Raw genomic sequence first — 16,037 nt, forward strand, 5'->3', positions numbered from 1 at the left:
AGCTGAATAATAAGTGCAACGGCCTCACCGTGTTTGTCTCGCCCTTTTTCCTCCTTAACACTGGGCAATTCGGCATTGTTTATTAAACTGGCCTCTCCTTGCTGATGAGTCCAGTGTGTCCATTGGTCAGTGGTCTTCAGTTACATTTTTAATTTGGCAATGAGGCAGATGCCTACTGCAGTTATTGACTTTTGAATAGATTGACCCTAGCCAGGAGAATGTGGAATTTCCACCACTGTTGCAGGACCACCTACACCGATGAGCATGGCCACATTGCACATCTCAGCAAGGAGACGCTTCGAGAGAGGCATTCTACATGCGACGACGAACATCCAAATATGTTGATGATCGTGCTCCTGTTAAAAGTCGCATGTGAATATTTTGAATCTGGCAGGTGGAAAAGATCAATGGGATCCCATGGCGGCTGTAGCTGACCGATGCCTTTTCAGGCTCATCTTCTTGGTTCTTTCGGTAAAGTCACGTAGAAGGGAAATAATAAAATAATAAAATATTATAAAATAATTCTCACGACGTTTCGGCCACAACGCAAGCAGCCGTCCTCAAGTGAAGAACAGGTCTGTCGGAAAGACAGCGTCTTTTCAGGTGAAGAACAGGTCTGTCGGAAAGACAGCGTCCTCAGGTGAAGAACAGGTCTGTCGGAAAGACAGCGTCCTCAGGTGAAGAACCGGTCTGTCGGAAAGACAGCGTCCTCAGGTGAAGAACAGGTCTGTCGGAAAGACAGCGCCCTCAGGTGAAGAACAGGTCTGTCGGAAAGACAGCGTCCTCAGGTGAAGAACAGGTCTGTCGGAAAGACAGCGTCCTCAGGTGAAGAACAGGTTTGTCGGAAAGACAGCGTCCTCAGGTGAAGAACAGGTCTGTCGGAAAGACAGCATCTTTTCAGGTTGCGTGTCGTCCGGCACAGTATCTGACTTTGCGCCGCAATGTGCTGGAAGATTCATCGGGAACCGAATCTATTCACTGAAATCCATTCAGTCGAACACGATGTGTGTGTGGTGTCGCAACCCACAATTTCTCTCCCTACGCGTTCCCTTGCTGAAATGTGCAGTGTGTCGGTGCGTCTGGCCTTGAAGCTCATGGTGGAAATTACACATTCTAATGGCCTATCCACCGATCAACCACTGCAGTCGGCATCGTGCCTCACCATCGAAATCACTGCAAACGTATCTGAGTAGCTATCTTACTCTATCTTACAAAGATATATGTAGTGTCTTAATAATAGGGGTTTTCTCCTTTTTTCTGGCAACAAATCTGAAACATTTTTACAAGGATGTCTGCATTAACCAAAATACTTGCAGTCAAAATGCAAAAAAAAACACACTATGATAATATATTGGCATTGTCCTTGAAACTCATTGGTCCACACCAGGAACAGCTTTCTTTTGAGTCTCGACCCAATTGGTGCTCGACCAGAGGACGCCAAAAGGCGTACAGCTCAAAGACAATGCACTATCAAAGTAATGGTTAATGCAGACATGAATCCTTGTAAAAAGGTTTCAGTTTTGTTGCCAGAAAAAAGGGGAAAAACCCTATTATTATTTTTTGGTACTGGCAAAGGAGGTCTAATGATGTAGTGTCTTATTCGAAGTCGCTTTACAGAAATTAGAAAATTGTACGTAGGATTAACGGTGTTTGAGATAGAGTGGGATTCTTACATGTGTAGTTATGGTAACAGGAGAACGGGCAGGAGAGGTTAAGGAGGGGTTGGGGTAGGGGGAGTGATAGAGATAGTGATAGGGGTAGAGGTGGGGGTAGGGGTAGTGATAGGGGGTTGGGATAGGGGTTGGGGTAGTGATGAAGTAGTGGTTCTTAACCTGGGGGTGTGAGATGCCCTTTCTGGGGTAAATCATCGAAAACATAAATTACGCACGGGCACCTAAGTACAACTACTTTGTTTAATCAAACTCTATGTCTTTATTAACGTTGTACATTTTTTCATCGATTGAGAACCAAAGGGGTGCCAGGCTGCAGTAAAGGTTAAGAACCACTGTTATAGAGGTAGGGGTAGTGACAGGGGTAGTGGCAAGGGTAGTGATAGGGGGTAGTGACAGGGGTAGTGGCAAGGTTAGTGACAGGGGTAGTGATAGGGGGTAGTGACAGGGGTAGTGACAGGGGTAGTGGCAAGGGTAGTGATAAGGGGTAGTGATAGGAGTCCAGGTGGGCCTGGTCGTAGCTGGGGGGGGGGGGGGGGGGGCGAGGGCAGGGAGTAGCGGCAGTGGTTTCACGGCTTTCCTCCCCCTTCTTGTCTCCGTGTCCCCCCCCCACCGCGTGTCGTGGAGCAGGCTCGTCCGGCTTCATCAGCAACATGCGCTCCTTCGTGTGGATCCGCGTGCAGCAGTTCACGAACCGCGAGGTGCAGGTGCAGCTCTTTGAGCACCTGCACTCGCTGTCGCTGCGCTGGCACCTGGGCCGCAAGACGGGCGAGGTGCTGCGCAGCGTCGACCGCGGCACCAGCAGCATCAACAGCCTGCTCAGGTGCGTGTGTGTGTGCGTGCGTGCGTGTATGTGTGTGTGCGTGTGCGTGTGTGTGTGTGCGTGTGCGTGCATGCGTGTGTGTGTGTGCGTGTGTGTGTGTGTGTGCGTGCGTGCGTGTGTGTGCGTGTGTGCGTGTGTGCGTGCGTGTTCCTCAAGTGCGTAGTGGACTCGGTCTTCGATGAGTACCTTGTGCGGCGTGTGAATGTCATCAGCACCGGGGAGAGGAAGGCGTCCGGGCATGGTGGTGCCGGCCACCCACCCCTTTGTGTGCCATGCTGGCCTTAGTAGGTGCTCGTTAACAGGACTTGCTTCTCTAGTGTATGTGCGTGTCTCAGGTGTGTGTGTTTGTGTCTCATGTGTGTGTCTCAGGTGTGTGTGTGTGTCTCAGGTATGTGTGTGTCTCAGGTGTGTATCTCAGGTGTGTGTGTGTGTCTCAGGTGTGTGTGTGTCTCAGGTGTGTGTCAAGTGCGTGTGTGCACGCTTCTCCGGTATAGGTGTGTGTCTCGTGTGTGGGTGTGTGTGGGTGTGTGTGTGTGCGAGATGAGCGAGCATGCCAGCCTACGCATGTCACGGTTCTCCCGCTTAGCGATTTGACAAATTGAATTGGATAATTTATTTTTGTATATTTTTTCGTTTCGCTTATATTGTGTCTCGTTTGTTCAATCTCCATTCTACATCGTTATCGAAATGCAGCATGCGCATAGCATTTGCTTACAAGTTGCATACAATGTAGCTAATCAGATTTTACATGCACAATTCCATGTGTGTGTGTGTGTGTTGTGAGCCTCATTCTATAATGAAGTCTCCCGGAATAAACTCTCGTAACGATTGCGTTATCTCTTAATGCGTAATTCGTTGTGGTCCTGCAGCTACATTGTGTTCAGCATTTTGCCCACGATCGTTGACATCGTGATCGCCATCATCTACTTCGTCACGTTCTTCAACGCCTGGTTCGGCCTCATTGTCTTCGTCTGCATGTGCGTCTATCTCGGTGAGTGGAGGCTTACCCACTCTGGGTGGCTACCAGCACAGGTTCAAGACCTGACCACCACTACAATTAACACAGACCCCAGACCTCACCACTACCATCATTAACACAGACCCCAGACCTCACCACTACCATCATTAACACAGACACAAGACCTCACCACAGGCCTGACCACCACTACAATTAACACAGACCCCAGACCTCACCACTACCATCATTAACACAGACCCCAGACCTCACCACTACCATCATTAACACAGACACAAGACCTCACCACAGGCCTGACCACCACCACAATTAACACAGACCCCAGACCTCACCACTACCATCATTAACACAGACCCCAGACCTCACCACTACCATCATTAACACAGACACAAGACCTCACCACAGGCCTGACCACCACTACAATTAACACAGACCCAAGACCCTCGCTATCACCACCGTGGACAATGTCTTATAATGGCCGAGCAGCAGAAGGTTATGAATTAATTCAAAAGCCAAGTCAGGGTTCTACTTAGTCCTTTTACAATAGTTTTTTTTGATTTATTTTAACACAATTGCTGAGCACAAGGCTAAGGCCCAAAACGTCGTGTGTCCAGCAACAGCCAGCACTATCACAGTTATGATCGATAAGAATTGAGCGAAGTTATTAGAGCTTGAAGAAAAGAGACGATGGGAGGGAATTCCATGGTGTAAAGCGGTGCGTGGGCAGAAGGATAAGAGACTCTTTGTGACCTGCAGCACGTTGTGTGAACCCGGTGTGGATGGGATGAAACGGTCGGTGTGGGAGTGCTCGACCATCGGTGGACGACCTCAATGAGTGAGGCTCAGAGGGGAAGTGTAACCACGGTACTGGCAGTAGAAGAGTAATTAGTTTGGCGACCGCCCGCGAGAGAGCGACTAATTGGTGGTTGCACCCCAGGAGCTGTTTGCGGCATTTACGTCCGTTGCACTTGATCCTGTTGTTTCGTGCCGATGTATTTACTCTGATCCGAGTCCCTTTTGAAAACCGGACTCCTGGTCTGAGGTGGGGCCCTCCCTCGCTTGCTCTCAAGTCACAAACACTCAATACGTTTGTCGACAACACTGACCCGGAAGGGAAATAAAAATAAAATGGTGAAGTTTGGGGAAATGGCCCTTGCTCTGAAGGAAGGGCATTGCCCCAAATTTCCTCTGTTATAGATGACTAGCTTTACTACCCGGCTTCCACCGGGACTTGGATTCACCACGCCCGGCCGCCTTTGTCTCCCCAGTGGCGATGTTCACACACCACACCAGTTAGTCGTTTGAGACTGAGTCGACCTAGGGGAGGCCCAGGACCAGTTCAAATAATCATCACCGGTGGTGGCCGTGAGCGGGAATCGAACTCGGGTCGCCGGGTTCGTAGCGCGGCGCGCTGACCACTACACTACAATGCGTTACGCTTCCACATGCGCGGGTCACGTGACAGATTTGACGTCACAGCTCACTTGCCGTGCAAAAAATGTATGCATTATTGAGCTCCCCCCCCCCCAAAAGTGTATTTTTATAATTTTTGCATGGTGTACAGTCTGGAAAGTACCCACATGGCAAATTTCAAGTTTGTTGCATGTCAGAAAGTACGCAAGACATTTTGAACAGACACACATAATCACAACTTTGCCTTATATATATGGAGATTATTCCTATGTTTGGTAAGTTTTATTGTTGGATTTGTTGGGTTTTTGTTATTTGTGTTTGTGCACCACTTGCCAATGCAGTATCAAAGGAGATTGGTGCTGCCATGAGCGATCGTGAATAACAGCACTGATGATGAAGGTTTCAAGCCACTTGTCAATTTGTCTGAAGCTTTTCTTTCAATGGACCATCGCCCAACTCGTGAATGATTGTGAAGCATGTTTGCCGATGACTGTGACCAAAATAATGGTGACGACGCTGCTGACAACAATGACGATTGGCCCTCCAGGCATCACGATCGCGATCACCGAGTGGAGGACAAAGTACCGGCGTGAGATGAACACCAAAGATAACCTATCCAAGTCTAAGGCCGTGGACTCGCTGCTCAACTTCGAGACGGTAATGCGCAATTCTAGCGCAAGAAAGTTATCGCAGCCGCTCGTAATCCACGCGCGGTCTTGTAGGGGTTAGGCCGAATTGTAGAGCGGAGATGCCTGCAGTATAGCACGTAGCAAAAGCCTGTGAGAGAAGAAATTGTCAACGTGCAGTCTGACCCAGATGACCACACTCGGGTGTTAAACAGGGCCCACCGCGCCCTGCAGAGACCTCCGCTGCCAATCGGGTGCAGGTGGCAGCTTCGGCTACCAGGGGCGCAGCCACGCTGGAAGTTGGGGGACTCCTGCTAGTGACTGGCTCCTGGTGGTTATTGGGAAGATTGGAGATTTGATTGGTGAAGTTCGCCCTCCCCCCCCCCCACTTTGTCGTAGGGAAGAGGAGTTTTGTGTGCGATATTAAATCTACACAGCTACTGGCTACTACTGCCTGCCAACTCTGTACTGAGCCTACTTGTGTCCGTGAGTGCTACTGTGTATTAAAAGATTCCGTCGTCAGCATAATCAACATTTAGTGTTGCCTTGTTGAAGGAAAAAAACATCACTCCAAATTACCATGATATAAAAAAACGTGTGTCTCTGAGATGTGTCTCTAAACATCTTCTGGGTCTTCAGACAATCCCTACACCCAGTGGCTGTACCCATGTCATCTATGCTTGGTGGCAAATGCTTATTACAGCGTTCGTGGAAATACGCAGCAATGATCATGTACGTGAGGCTCCCATCTCCTGGGCTTCTTGCTGAGGCTGCGATTTGGTCAGGAGTTGGTCAGCAAGTAGGGTTCATGACCTCTGTGTGGGCTTTCACTATAAAGGAGCTGGTAAAATATCTCAATGCACGATCGTCCAAAAAAAGTCTCAAGGCACGATAAGGATGTTTTAGATGAAGGACATTATTGTGAAACAGGTTGGTACCAGCCCATCCTATTGATATTGCAAATGTCTTATACGCATTAAATTGTTGCAAATAAAATTTTTGTTTTAATTACGTGACAAATTTTAGTTATTCAACTCGTTTTATTTACTCCCATCTCCATTATCCGATGTGGAAGTATGTGACATTCAGACAATAATACAGAAGCACGATTAGTGTTACCTTGATTTTTCTTCATCTTACAAAGTTGTTCACAACTCTTTTAACTTAAAAAAAACCGCAAACTTGGAGGAATAAAAAAAAGGTTGAACGAAATGGCATTGACCCGAAGTGTCGTAATTTTTCTTGCAGGTGAAATACTACAATGCTGAGAGCTACGAAGTACAAAGATTCAACCAGACCATTGTGGAATATCAGGTGCGTAGGCACCTTAAAGCCACGCCTACTACACTGCACGTCATGAACATGTCACCGGACGAGGGCCTCCCCCACGCCATGCGGCATGTGCGGGTTATTTTACCACACTTTACTGTGGCCATTATGGGTTTGTGAAGGCCGGGGCGTACTTTCGTTGATCGTTGGAAGCACAGCAGCGCAATTGATTTTAAATTTTCTGCCCTCCGCATAGCCCTGCAGCCTAAAACAATCGTATTGTTCTTCTTCTTGGTTCTTTCGGTAAAGTCACGTAGAAGGGAAGTAATAAAATAATAAAAATAAAACATAATAAAATAATTCTCACGACGTTTCGGCTTGGCCAACCACGTACTATGCAAGCTCCACCCTGCATAGCTTCCTAAATCTAACGAGATCGGGCACATTCATGGTGATTTGTAAACGCTCATTAATTGGCCAATAACACCTTAACATATATAGAGGATTACAGAGCTTGGGCGTGGCAGGGGGGGAATTGGCATCGGCTCACCACCTGGCTGCTGCCGCCTTCCCCACTTGTCTGTGGTTCCTCTTCGCGCCGCTGAGTCGCTCTCTCTGTTAGAGAGCGAGCGAATACTGTGCGGCGGTGGTGCGTTACCAGTTGAAATGATCACATTATTTGGCCATAGGTGGACTGCGTGTCACTTAATAAAATATCCTTTTCATTCTTGTAGTGGTAACAACAATAATAATCATAACAACAGACAAAAACGCGTACACGTCATGGAAGGAGATGACAAAAATATAACTCCTTTATATGTTTATATTTACATTCGCCAAGTGAAAGTGTTTTTTTGCTGAAATACGCAATGTGTGAATGTGTGGCTGTGTCGCTCTGGGGACGTGGTAGTGTAGCGGTTACCACGCTGCGCTATGAACCTGACGACTCGAGTTCGAGTACCGCTCACGCCCAATACGATTATCTGAACCGGTCCTGGGCATCTCCTAGGTCGACTCGGCCTCAAATGAGCACCTGGTGCTGAGTGTAAGCATCGCCACTGGGGAGACAAAAGCGGCCGGGCGTGGTGCTAGCCGCCCACTCCCCTCGTGTGCTGTGCCGGCCTTCATAGGTGCTCGCTAACAGCACTTGCACCCATAGTCTGTTAAGACTATACGGGGATATTTGTCTTTGTCTCGCTGATGCTGGGAAGGATGCCGAGTGGAAGACCAACGCTTCTCTGGCCGTACTCAATCAAGCGCAGAACGTGGTGATCGCCCTGGGCCTATTGGCCGGCTCCCTGCTCAGCGCCAACTTCGTTACCAACAAGAAGCTACAGGTGAGCGCAGATTTGAAGCCCTCCCCCGGGGGTGGTCGAGGTCACGGTTAAGGGGTTATGGTTAGGGGCCAAGGCATGAGATAGGCTTAGTTGTTAAGTCAAGAGCATGTGCTCGTGTTTATATCTATAGATAATAATGATTGATTACATTTGGTATGCATCATAGCCTGGTGCCATTGTTATAGTGCAAGGCTATCACGAAAGTGCTGGGTTTGACAGGCAGCCTGTAGTAGTTTTTCTTCGTTCATAACATTGCAGCAGTGGACTAGAAAACTAGTTTTTACCAAGGTACAAAACTTAATTTTGACTCTAGGGGGCAATGTTGCTACGTGTAATCTCAATTGAGGAAATTCAATTGCAAATTTGGACTTGTCCGCCAACGCACAATTTACTACTCATTTCCAATTACATCAGGGAATCTTTCACGTCCACTGTGAAGGAGACCGTGTAATGTAAGGTTACTACACCTGAATATGTAATGTAAGGTTACTACACCTGAATACGTAATGTAAGGTTACTACACCTGAATACGTAATGTAAAGTTACTACACCTGAATACGTAATGTAAGGTTACTACACCTGAATACGTAATGTGAGGTTACTACACCTGAATACGTAATGTAAGGTTACTACACCTGAATACGTAATGTAAGGTTACTACACCTGAATACGTAATGTAAGGTTACTACACCTGAATACGTAATGTAAGGTTACTACACCTGAATACGTAATGTAAGGTTACTACACCTGAATACGTAATGTAAGGTTACTACACCTGAATACGTAATGTAAGGTTACTACACCTGAATACGTAATGTAAGGTTACTACACCTAAATACGTAACCAACGCGGCCTGTCGGGTTTGAACTGCAAAGCTCTGCAGCAAACACGGTACCGCTTGGACATGTCACCGGGCCTGGGTTGGGGTGAAATTGGGGCTTGAGTTATTGTTTTGGTTTGGTTCTGGTTAAGGCTATATTCTTAGCATGTATGCACGTATGTAAGTATGTTGAATCTCTTTCGCACCATACGTAGCCAACCGTGCTAATCGGAGGTGCGATGAGCCAAGACTATGTTCGTGAATATAATTATAGCAAAGGTTGTGGCATCAGGGTTATGGAATAGAACTTGGGATTTTGCTGGGGCTTAGAGTGTCCCATTAGGGCTGGCATCAGTGCAGCCCTAATGGCTAGGATTGAAGCTTGCATTAGAATTAGGGTTATAGTGGTAATAGTCATAATAAGGAAAGTTAATATAGCATCTAAATACTCGGGGGTCATAGCATTCAAAGGTTGAGAGTTACATTCCTGGCCAGGTATAGACTTCACCTGTCATTCCTCCATTGTTGATGTCAGGGTTCATTTTAAGTCTTGAGCTAGGGCCGGGCTTAATCTTCGGGCTTTTCCTAAGGTTTGAGCACCAATGCAGTGGATGAATTTTAGGCTTGACAGGACATTTTATTACATTGCCATATGCAATAAAGTATACACGATGTTGTTTGTGTAAATATGAAATGAGAAGTCCATAAAAAAAACAACTTGACAGAAAATACATCTAGAAACATGTTTACCTCCATCAAGGCAGAGCGTGGCCTGCAGAACACACAGATGTCTGATTATAATAAGATGTAATTACATCAGAGTTACACAACAGCAAATGCATTTTCTCTGCAGCATACCTCATCAAAAGGGACCACTCCAAAAAGATTAGTCCAGTAGCCTCGATTTCACGATGGGCTGGACTCATAAGAGAATTCCTAACTCTGCTTTTGCATATCGTTCATTGCGCAATCTGATTATAACCGTATTCAAGAGAAGCACTTTTCCTGTGCCGTTTCGTAATTGGTCCTGTGGGGTCCCGATTGAAAACTCATTTCGTTAGAACTGCTTTTTGTGTTTAGTTTGTTGTCCTTCCCCTGCATCTCCGATTATCACGGTTGTCTAAGTACGCTGCGAAATAAGTTCAACGTACATACGTAGATACAAAGCCAAATGTCATTGTACACATCTCATTCCAGGTGGGCGACTTTGTGCTGTTTGGAACGTACATCATTCAACTCTACGTGCCTCTTAACTGGTTCGGAACGTATTACAGGTGAGGCTGCTTTGTGCCCAGCACCCTCGGGCCTGATTACATTCGCATATTGCATGCCGTCACTGAGAATCCCCATCAGGAAAACCTGCGTAGTGGCAGAACAGGTCTTGTAATTGCAATGTGTGTGTGTTTTTTATCATTTAATTATTTCACGGCACACAATCAATAAGCAGACGTAATGCCTCCAGCCCATATTTGTCTCTCCACGTTATTTTTTTAACACATCCCATCAGCCACACATCCTTCCTGGAGTGCATCTATGCTGCAGCATTGGTTTAATACAAGCAAACTCAGGAACTGGCTTCGCTATGAATTGTCTCATCAGCAGAGTCAGGCTTGCTTAAACCAATGCTGCTGAACTGTCGGATGTCTAAAGGCAAAGACCCTATCCATTAGAAATGGTTTCTAGTTTGACGCACACCCATACAATACAGAACACACAATGGTAATTGAGTTTCGTCGTGCAGAATGTCAGTGTAAATTTTAGATTTGAAGCTTTCGTGACTGCAAGGAATCATACTCTTAGTTCTTTCGGTAAAGTCACGTAGGTAAAAATGAAACACAAGCTTCCGTCACAGTTTCACCTGAAGACGGACGCTTGTGTTGCCTCCGAAACGTCGTTATTTTATTGTTATTTTTTATTAATTTCAATTTAATTTTTTACCTACGTGACTTTACCGAAAGAACTAAGAGTATAGTGTCAATTTTGAATGTGATTGACACCGACAATTAGGGCATCTATGGTGTTATTGCTGGGCGGTCGTGGCGCACGCCTGTAATCCAGCACCGTGGAGGCAAGGGTTGGTGGATCGCACAAATGTTGTGAAACTGCCTTTCCGTGGGAGTTGAAGAGCTATACCCTGGCTTGCCAGGAGAAGGCGGTACAGCAAACGTGGACTCCATCTGTTCCATCTGCATAGGATAGAGTGTTGCCCCCTCGCACGCGTGGGTCTTCTCCGGGTGCTCCGCTTTCCTCCCACAAATATAAACGTGCATTAATTGGCCAAGAAGACTTTAATATATAGAGGATCACAGAGCTTGGCAGGTGGAAATGGGCACCGGTTCATCATGTGGCGGCCTATCCTGGTCGTCTCTGGCTCCTCCTTGCGCTTCCGAGTCGTTCTCTGTCTCGGAGATCGAGCGAGCGAATACTAGTGTGCAGCGCCGTTACAAGTCGAAATTATTGTTATAATTAAAAGTGAAAGGCGCTGATGTTGTCAATCACGCCCATCTCTCTCAGGATGATCCAGAGCTCCTTTATCGACATGGAGAACATGTTCGAGCTGTTTGGCGAGGAGAAAGAGGTGAGTGACTCGTCACTTTGCATGGCTGTCGCGACTCTGTGAGAGAGAGAGTGAGAGAGCGATAGACGACCTTCGTGTTTAAGCAGCCGAGAGGTCGGCGAGACTCCGGGAGTCTTTGGAGATAGGCCTGCGTTTAAACAAGGTAGAACACAATGTTGCATTCCAATGTATGAAGTGAAAAAGAGTGCAGAAAACAACACTGTTTGAAACATTTTAAAACCAGCTCTGATGAAGACTACAGGAAATCATAACTGTTAACATTCTTTAACATTGACTTAAATTCGCACCTCCGATTAGCAAGGTTGGCTACGTATGGTGCGAAAGAGATTCAACATACAATCATACATTAAATAATTATACACAGCGAAGTTCAATGTGTATACGAAACAAGAAAGAAAACACACAATTTAAATAAAATATGCACAGGACATCCTTACGAAGAAGATATTCCATCTCGAGGGGGTTTTCTAGGCGAAATATCGTTTTTAAATAAGATGTAACAAATAAACCGAATGAAGGGCTTCCTGTATATAATTATCGTTCGAGAGGAGCGGTTCCCAACCTTCTCGAGTGTGCGGACTCCGTTTCAACCTCCAATCATTTCGTGGACAACCACACGCTTCGAGTTATTTGAAATTGTACCTTTCCTTGGTGACGATATTATTTTTTAGATTTTCCACGGACCCCCTGTAGTAACCTCGTGGACCACCAGGGGTCCGCCGAACCACAAGATGGGAACGGCTCCTCTACAGTATTCAGTCATTAAGAGTGCATTTATAATCGACGTTTTTGGGTTAGATCGCGTTATTTATAAATGTGTCGTAACCCTCCACTACCGGACACGGCCAATCAGCAAAAAAAGTGTCAGGTTGACAAAAAGACAAATAGTTCACTACTTTAGCCCACCCGTGTGTTGAAGCGTGAAACCACAACATTAACAATTTTAGAGTACGACGTTTCGCTGGTAATTGCATCCAGCATCATCGGGCAATTCGCCAGAATGGTGAGGCTCTGCTCTTGCTCCCGGTCTTAAATAGAGCAGCAGCAGCAGGGTGACGTCATCATTTAACTCATCAGGTGCAACGATTTTAGGCGGAGGGGGGGGTTATTGTAATTATATACTCGATTAGTAATCAGAGTGCATTATTTGGTCTATGCAGGTAACACTGATTCACTTGTCTGTAATATGCGTGGAACTATTTGGCTCTGTAGGTGGTGGACGATGTCAACGCGGTGAGTCTGCATCTCTCCCATGGCAACGTGGAATTCGACAACGTCTCCTTCAACTACGTCAACGGGTAATTCTTCTTTCCTCACAGTTCGCTCGCAAGTCAAGGCCACGTGTCTGCACGGCCCAGCGGAATGTTTGGCAGCGTTACCTCTTGTTCGCTTAAGTCGGAGCACCGCGAGACGTTACCGTTGAGATCTTGGGTTTGGATCTGGTCAGCCGTTCGTTAACCTGGTTGTCAAGTTGTTGCGAGTTGATGGTCTCAGTGCTGGCACTCAGTGTCTGCATAAAGAAAGCCATTGCATTAAATGTGGTTTTTCACCTAATTTGGCTTCTTCAGAGTTTCATGACCACAAATTCCATTTGGTTGAAATGTGATTAACACAGTTTTGCAAAGCAGAAAGACTATAATATATATTTTATTTTTAGGCCGCAGTGTTATTGACGAATATTGTATTATTTTGCTATTTGTGCGTGTTGCACCACTGCCAACACAGTATCACCAAATAACGTTACATTTTAATAACACAAACAGCACGGTTGGAATATAAAGTAATAATAATAAACATTTTTTTCTAATTGCTTGTCATTTATGAGACTATTTTGTACATTTTGACATTTGTTCTTATGAAATGTTCTCAATTCCCTCCATTCTCAAATGTCTGGCCTTTTCACTCCACTGCACACACTGAACCAGGAGGGACATCCTGAAGAATGTATCATTTACTGTGCCTTCAGGAAAAACCATCGCTCTGGTAAGTGTACTCTTGGATTTGTTTTTTATTTCATTTTAACTAGTGCATATGCCGTCGAAATTCAACAATCATTGAATTACTCGGAGGTAGATTCCTCCAATGGAATGCATCTATTTGCTGTGATTTTGAATTATATTTCACATGGTATAGTAGATAAGCAGCATTGAGGCCGATGGGCCAAATTATCGAGTCAAAGGTAAAAAACAAAGTTGTAAACTTTGCCTCGTTTGTTTAAACGATGTATCATAAGCTTTCAAATAATACATCATTCTAATCGGTGGAGTAGTCAAGGAGGAGTTTTCCAGATGGACTTACAAATGTACAGATGAGCCGCTTGTTATGTAGGTCTTAGAGTATAAGCTTGCATATGGAAAACACATCCCAAATGTGTTTACTGAAAAATTGAGAATTCTGGTGAAACCTGGAGAAAACTCCCTTCCTAAACGGACTTGGCTCCGAGCGGCTTCCACTTGTCTCTCGGTTTTAGCCGCCACCCTTGGAGAGAGCGGTTTTCTTGTGACAGGCGAAGGACGTGTGCTGCTAACGAGCGGTTTTGAGGAGTGACACAAAGTGTGCTTCCAGCTGGGGATTGAAGCCTTGGGACATTTCACGCGAACTCCGGTCACCCTGGCAGCAGCGGCTTGTTGGCTAGCCACCGAACAAAGATGTCCACTGCATCGCGCGCTTTCAGATGCGCTTCTTCGGCCGTCTGTTAGGACGCCACTGCAGCTTTGCATTTTTAAATCCTCTCATTTCTTTAGAACTGATTATTGTGTTTAGTTTGTTGCCCTTCCTCCGCACCTCCGATGAGCACGGTTGGCTGCGTACGGTACGAAAGAAGTTCAACATAAGTTGCAGTGCCCAAGCGCACTGTAGGGAAATAACAGCTTCGGCAAGGACAGTCGTCATTTTGTCAGGCCATGCAATTTTCAATTAGACCTTGTATAAAGAGATATAGACACACATGATGGCAATTGCAGAAGGAACTTTAACCCGCAGATTAATGTAGCAGGACGGTTAACTCCTTTGCTGAAATGTAACTAGGTTGCTCCATTCCACGATGATTCTGTTTGTGCTCTGACCTGGCACCATAATGGATCTTGTGCTGCAGGTTGGTCCATCGGGTGCGGGGAAGAGCACAGTCATGCGTCTGCTATTCCGGTTCTACGACGTCACATCTGGATGCATCAGCATTGATGGTCAAGACATCTCCAAGGTTTGTAGAGTCAACCTCAAGATGTCATAACGGCCAATGCTGTTCATGCCCCCACGCCTCGTTACCACTTCCTTTTGCCAAATCACTCAACTGTTGCAAAGTTGACATTTGACCTGCAAGGTCTGCTCTTACAGTAATTCCGCCCCATCCCCATGTGGATTCAGGTCTTTGGTCTCCAACCCCTAGGTGGCACTCCCATCGTGCTAATTAGTCAGTGCTATCACTGAAAGTATGGCTGGCTGAGTTGTGCTGCTGTTAGGTTGCTCAACTCACAGATGGAGTGAGGTTGCCAGTTGAAATATCGGTCGCAGTTGACTCAGCCCACCATTGTCCCTGTGGGGTCAATGATGTGTGTGCCAATTTGTAAAAAGTTGGAAGTAGTTGTTGCTGCGGTGTGAACGCGAAGGGGAGTAAAGCGAGGTGAGAGGGAATCGGTGGTTGCGAGAGAGAGAGAGTCGAGGATTGTGTTCAACAGCGCCGAGGGTGACCGTGCTGTCCACGTTTTGAACGCCGCGCGCCTCGTCCAGGTGAAGCAGAAGTCTCTGCGGCAGCACATCGGGGTGGTGCCGCAGGACACGGTGCTCTTCAATGACACGATCCGCAACAACATCCGCTACGGCCGCGTGACGGCGAGCGACGAGGAGGTGGAGGAGGCGGCGAGGGCTGCGGACATTCACGACCGCATCCTCTCCTTCCCGGAGGGTGAGACGAAGCGTGTCGAGTCTCGCCGAGATGCGCCGTGTGAATAAATCAATAAGAAGTCGTCGTCGTTGTCGCGTGGTCGCCGCGCACGCCTCTAATCCAGCACAGTGGAGGCAGCGGCGGTTGGTGGATCACCGCACGAATGTCGCGAAACTCCCCATCTGCGTCAAGGTGCTCTACCCTGGCTTGCCGGGAGAAGGCAGTACAACAAATGTGGACTCCCCTGTTTCGTCTGTATGAGGTAGAGTGTTTATCCCTTGCATGCGTTGGGTTTTCTCCGGGTGCTCCACTTTCCTCCAGCATGCAAACCCTGATGAATTGGCTGATAACACCTTAATATATGGAGGACCGCAGTAATTGTCAGTGCTGGATTATAGCGTGGCTGTCTCTCCCGCTGTTCTGTGGCTCCTTGCGTCTCTGAGTCGTTCATCTCTCTCCGAGAGTGAGTGAAGGTATGTATGTATGTTGAACTTCTTTCGCACCATACATAGCCAATGGTGCTTATCGGAGGTGCGGGAGGAAAGACAACAATCTAAACACAAAAATCAGTTCTAAAGGAATGAGTTTTCAATCTCGATTTAAAGTGCATAGCTCCAGTGGCTTCCTATTATCGGAAGGAAGAGC

At 46.6% G+C, this 16,037-nt stretch overlaps 1 protein-coding gene across 1 annotated transcript in view; it reads left to right on the plus strand.

Moving 5' to 3' along the window:
• Nucleotides 1-16,037, plus strand: part of ABCB6 (ATP binding cassette subfamily B member 6 (LAN blood group)) — a 42,131-nt gene that overhangs the window by 17,428 nt on the left and 8,666 nt on the right. The window contains exons 7-17 of the mRNA XM_078865867.1: nt 2,301-2,493; nt 3,363-3,484; nt 5,430-5,539; nt 6,757-6,822; nt 7,989-8,114; nt 10,132-10,208; nt 11,449-11,512; nt 12,725-12,810; nt 13,438-13,495; nt 14,607-14,711; nt 15,239-15,413. Of these exons, the coding sequence (XP_078721993.1) occupies nt 2,301-2,493; nt 3,363-3,484; nt 5,430-5,539; nt 6,757-6,822; nt 7,989-8,114; nt 10,132-10,208; nt 11,449-11,512; nt 12,725-12,810; nt 13,438-13,495; nt 14,607-14,711; nt 15,239-15,413 (1,182 nt within the window). The remainder of the gene's footprint in view (nt 1-2,300; nt 2,494-3,362; nt 3,485-5,429; nt 5,540-6,756; nt 6,823-7,988; nt 8,115-10,131; nt 10,209-11,448; nt 11,513-12,724; nt 12,811-13,437; nt 13,496-14,606; nt 14,712-15,238; nt 15,414-16,037) is intronic.

Source organism: Lampetra fluviatilis, chromosome 21 (assembly GCF_964198595.1).
Source record: "Lampetra fluviatilis chromosome 21, kcLamFluv1.1, whole genome shotgun sequence".
Taxonomy (NCBI): domain Eukaryota; kingdom Metazoa; phylum Chordata; class Hyperoartia; order Petromyzontiformes; family Petromyzontidae; genus Lampetra; species Lampetra fluviatilis.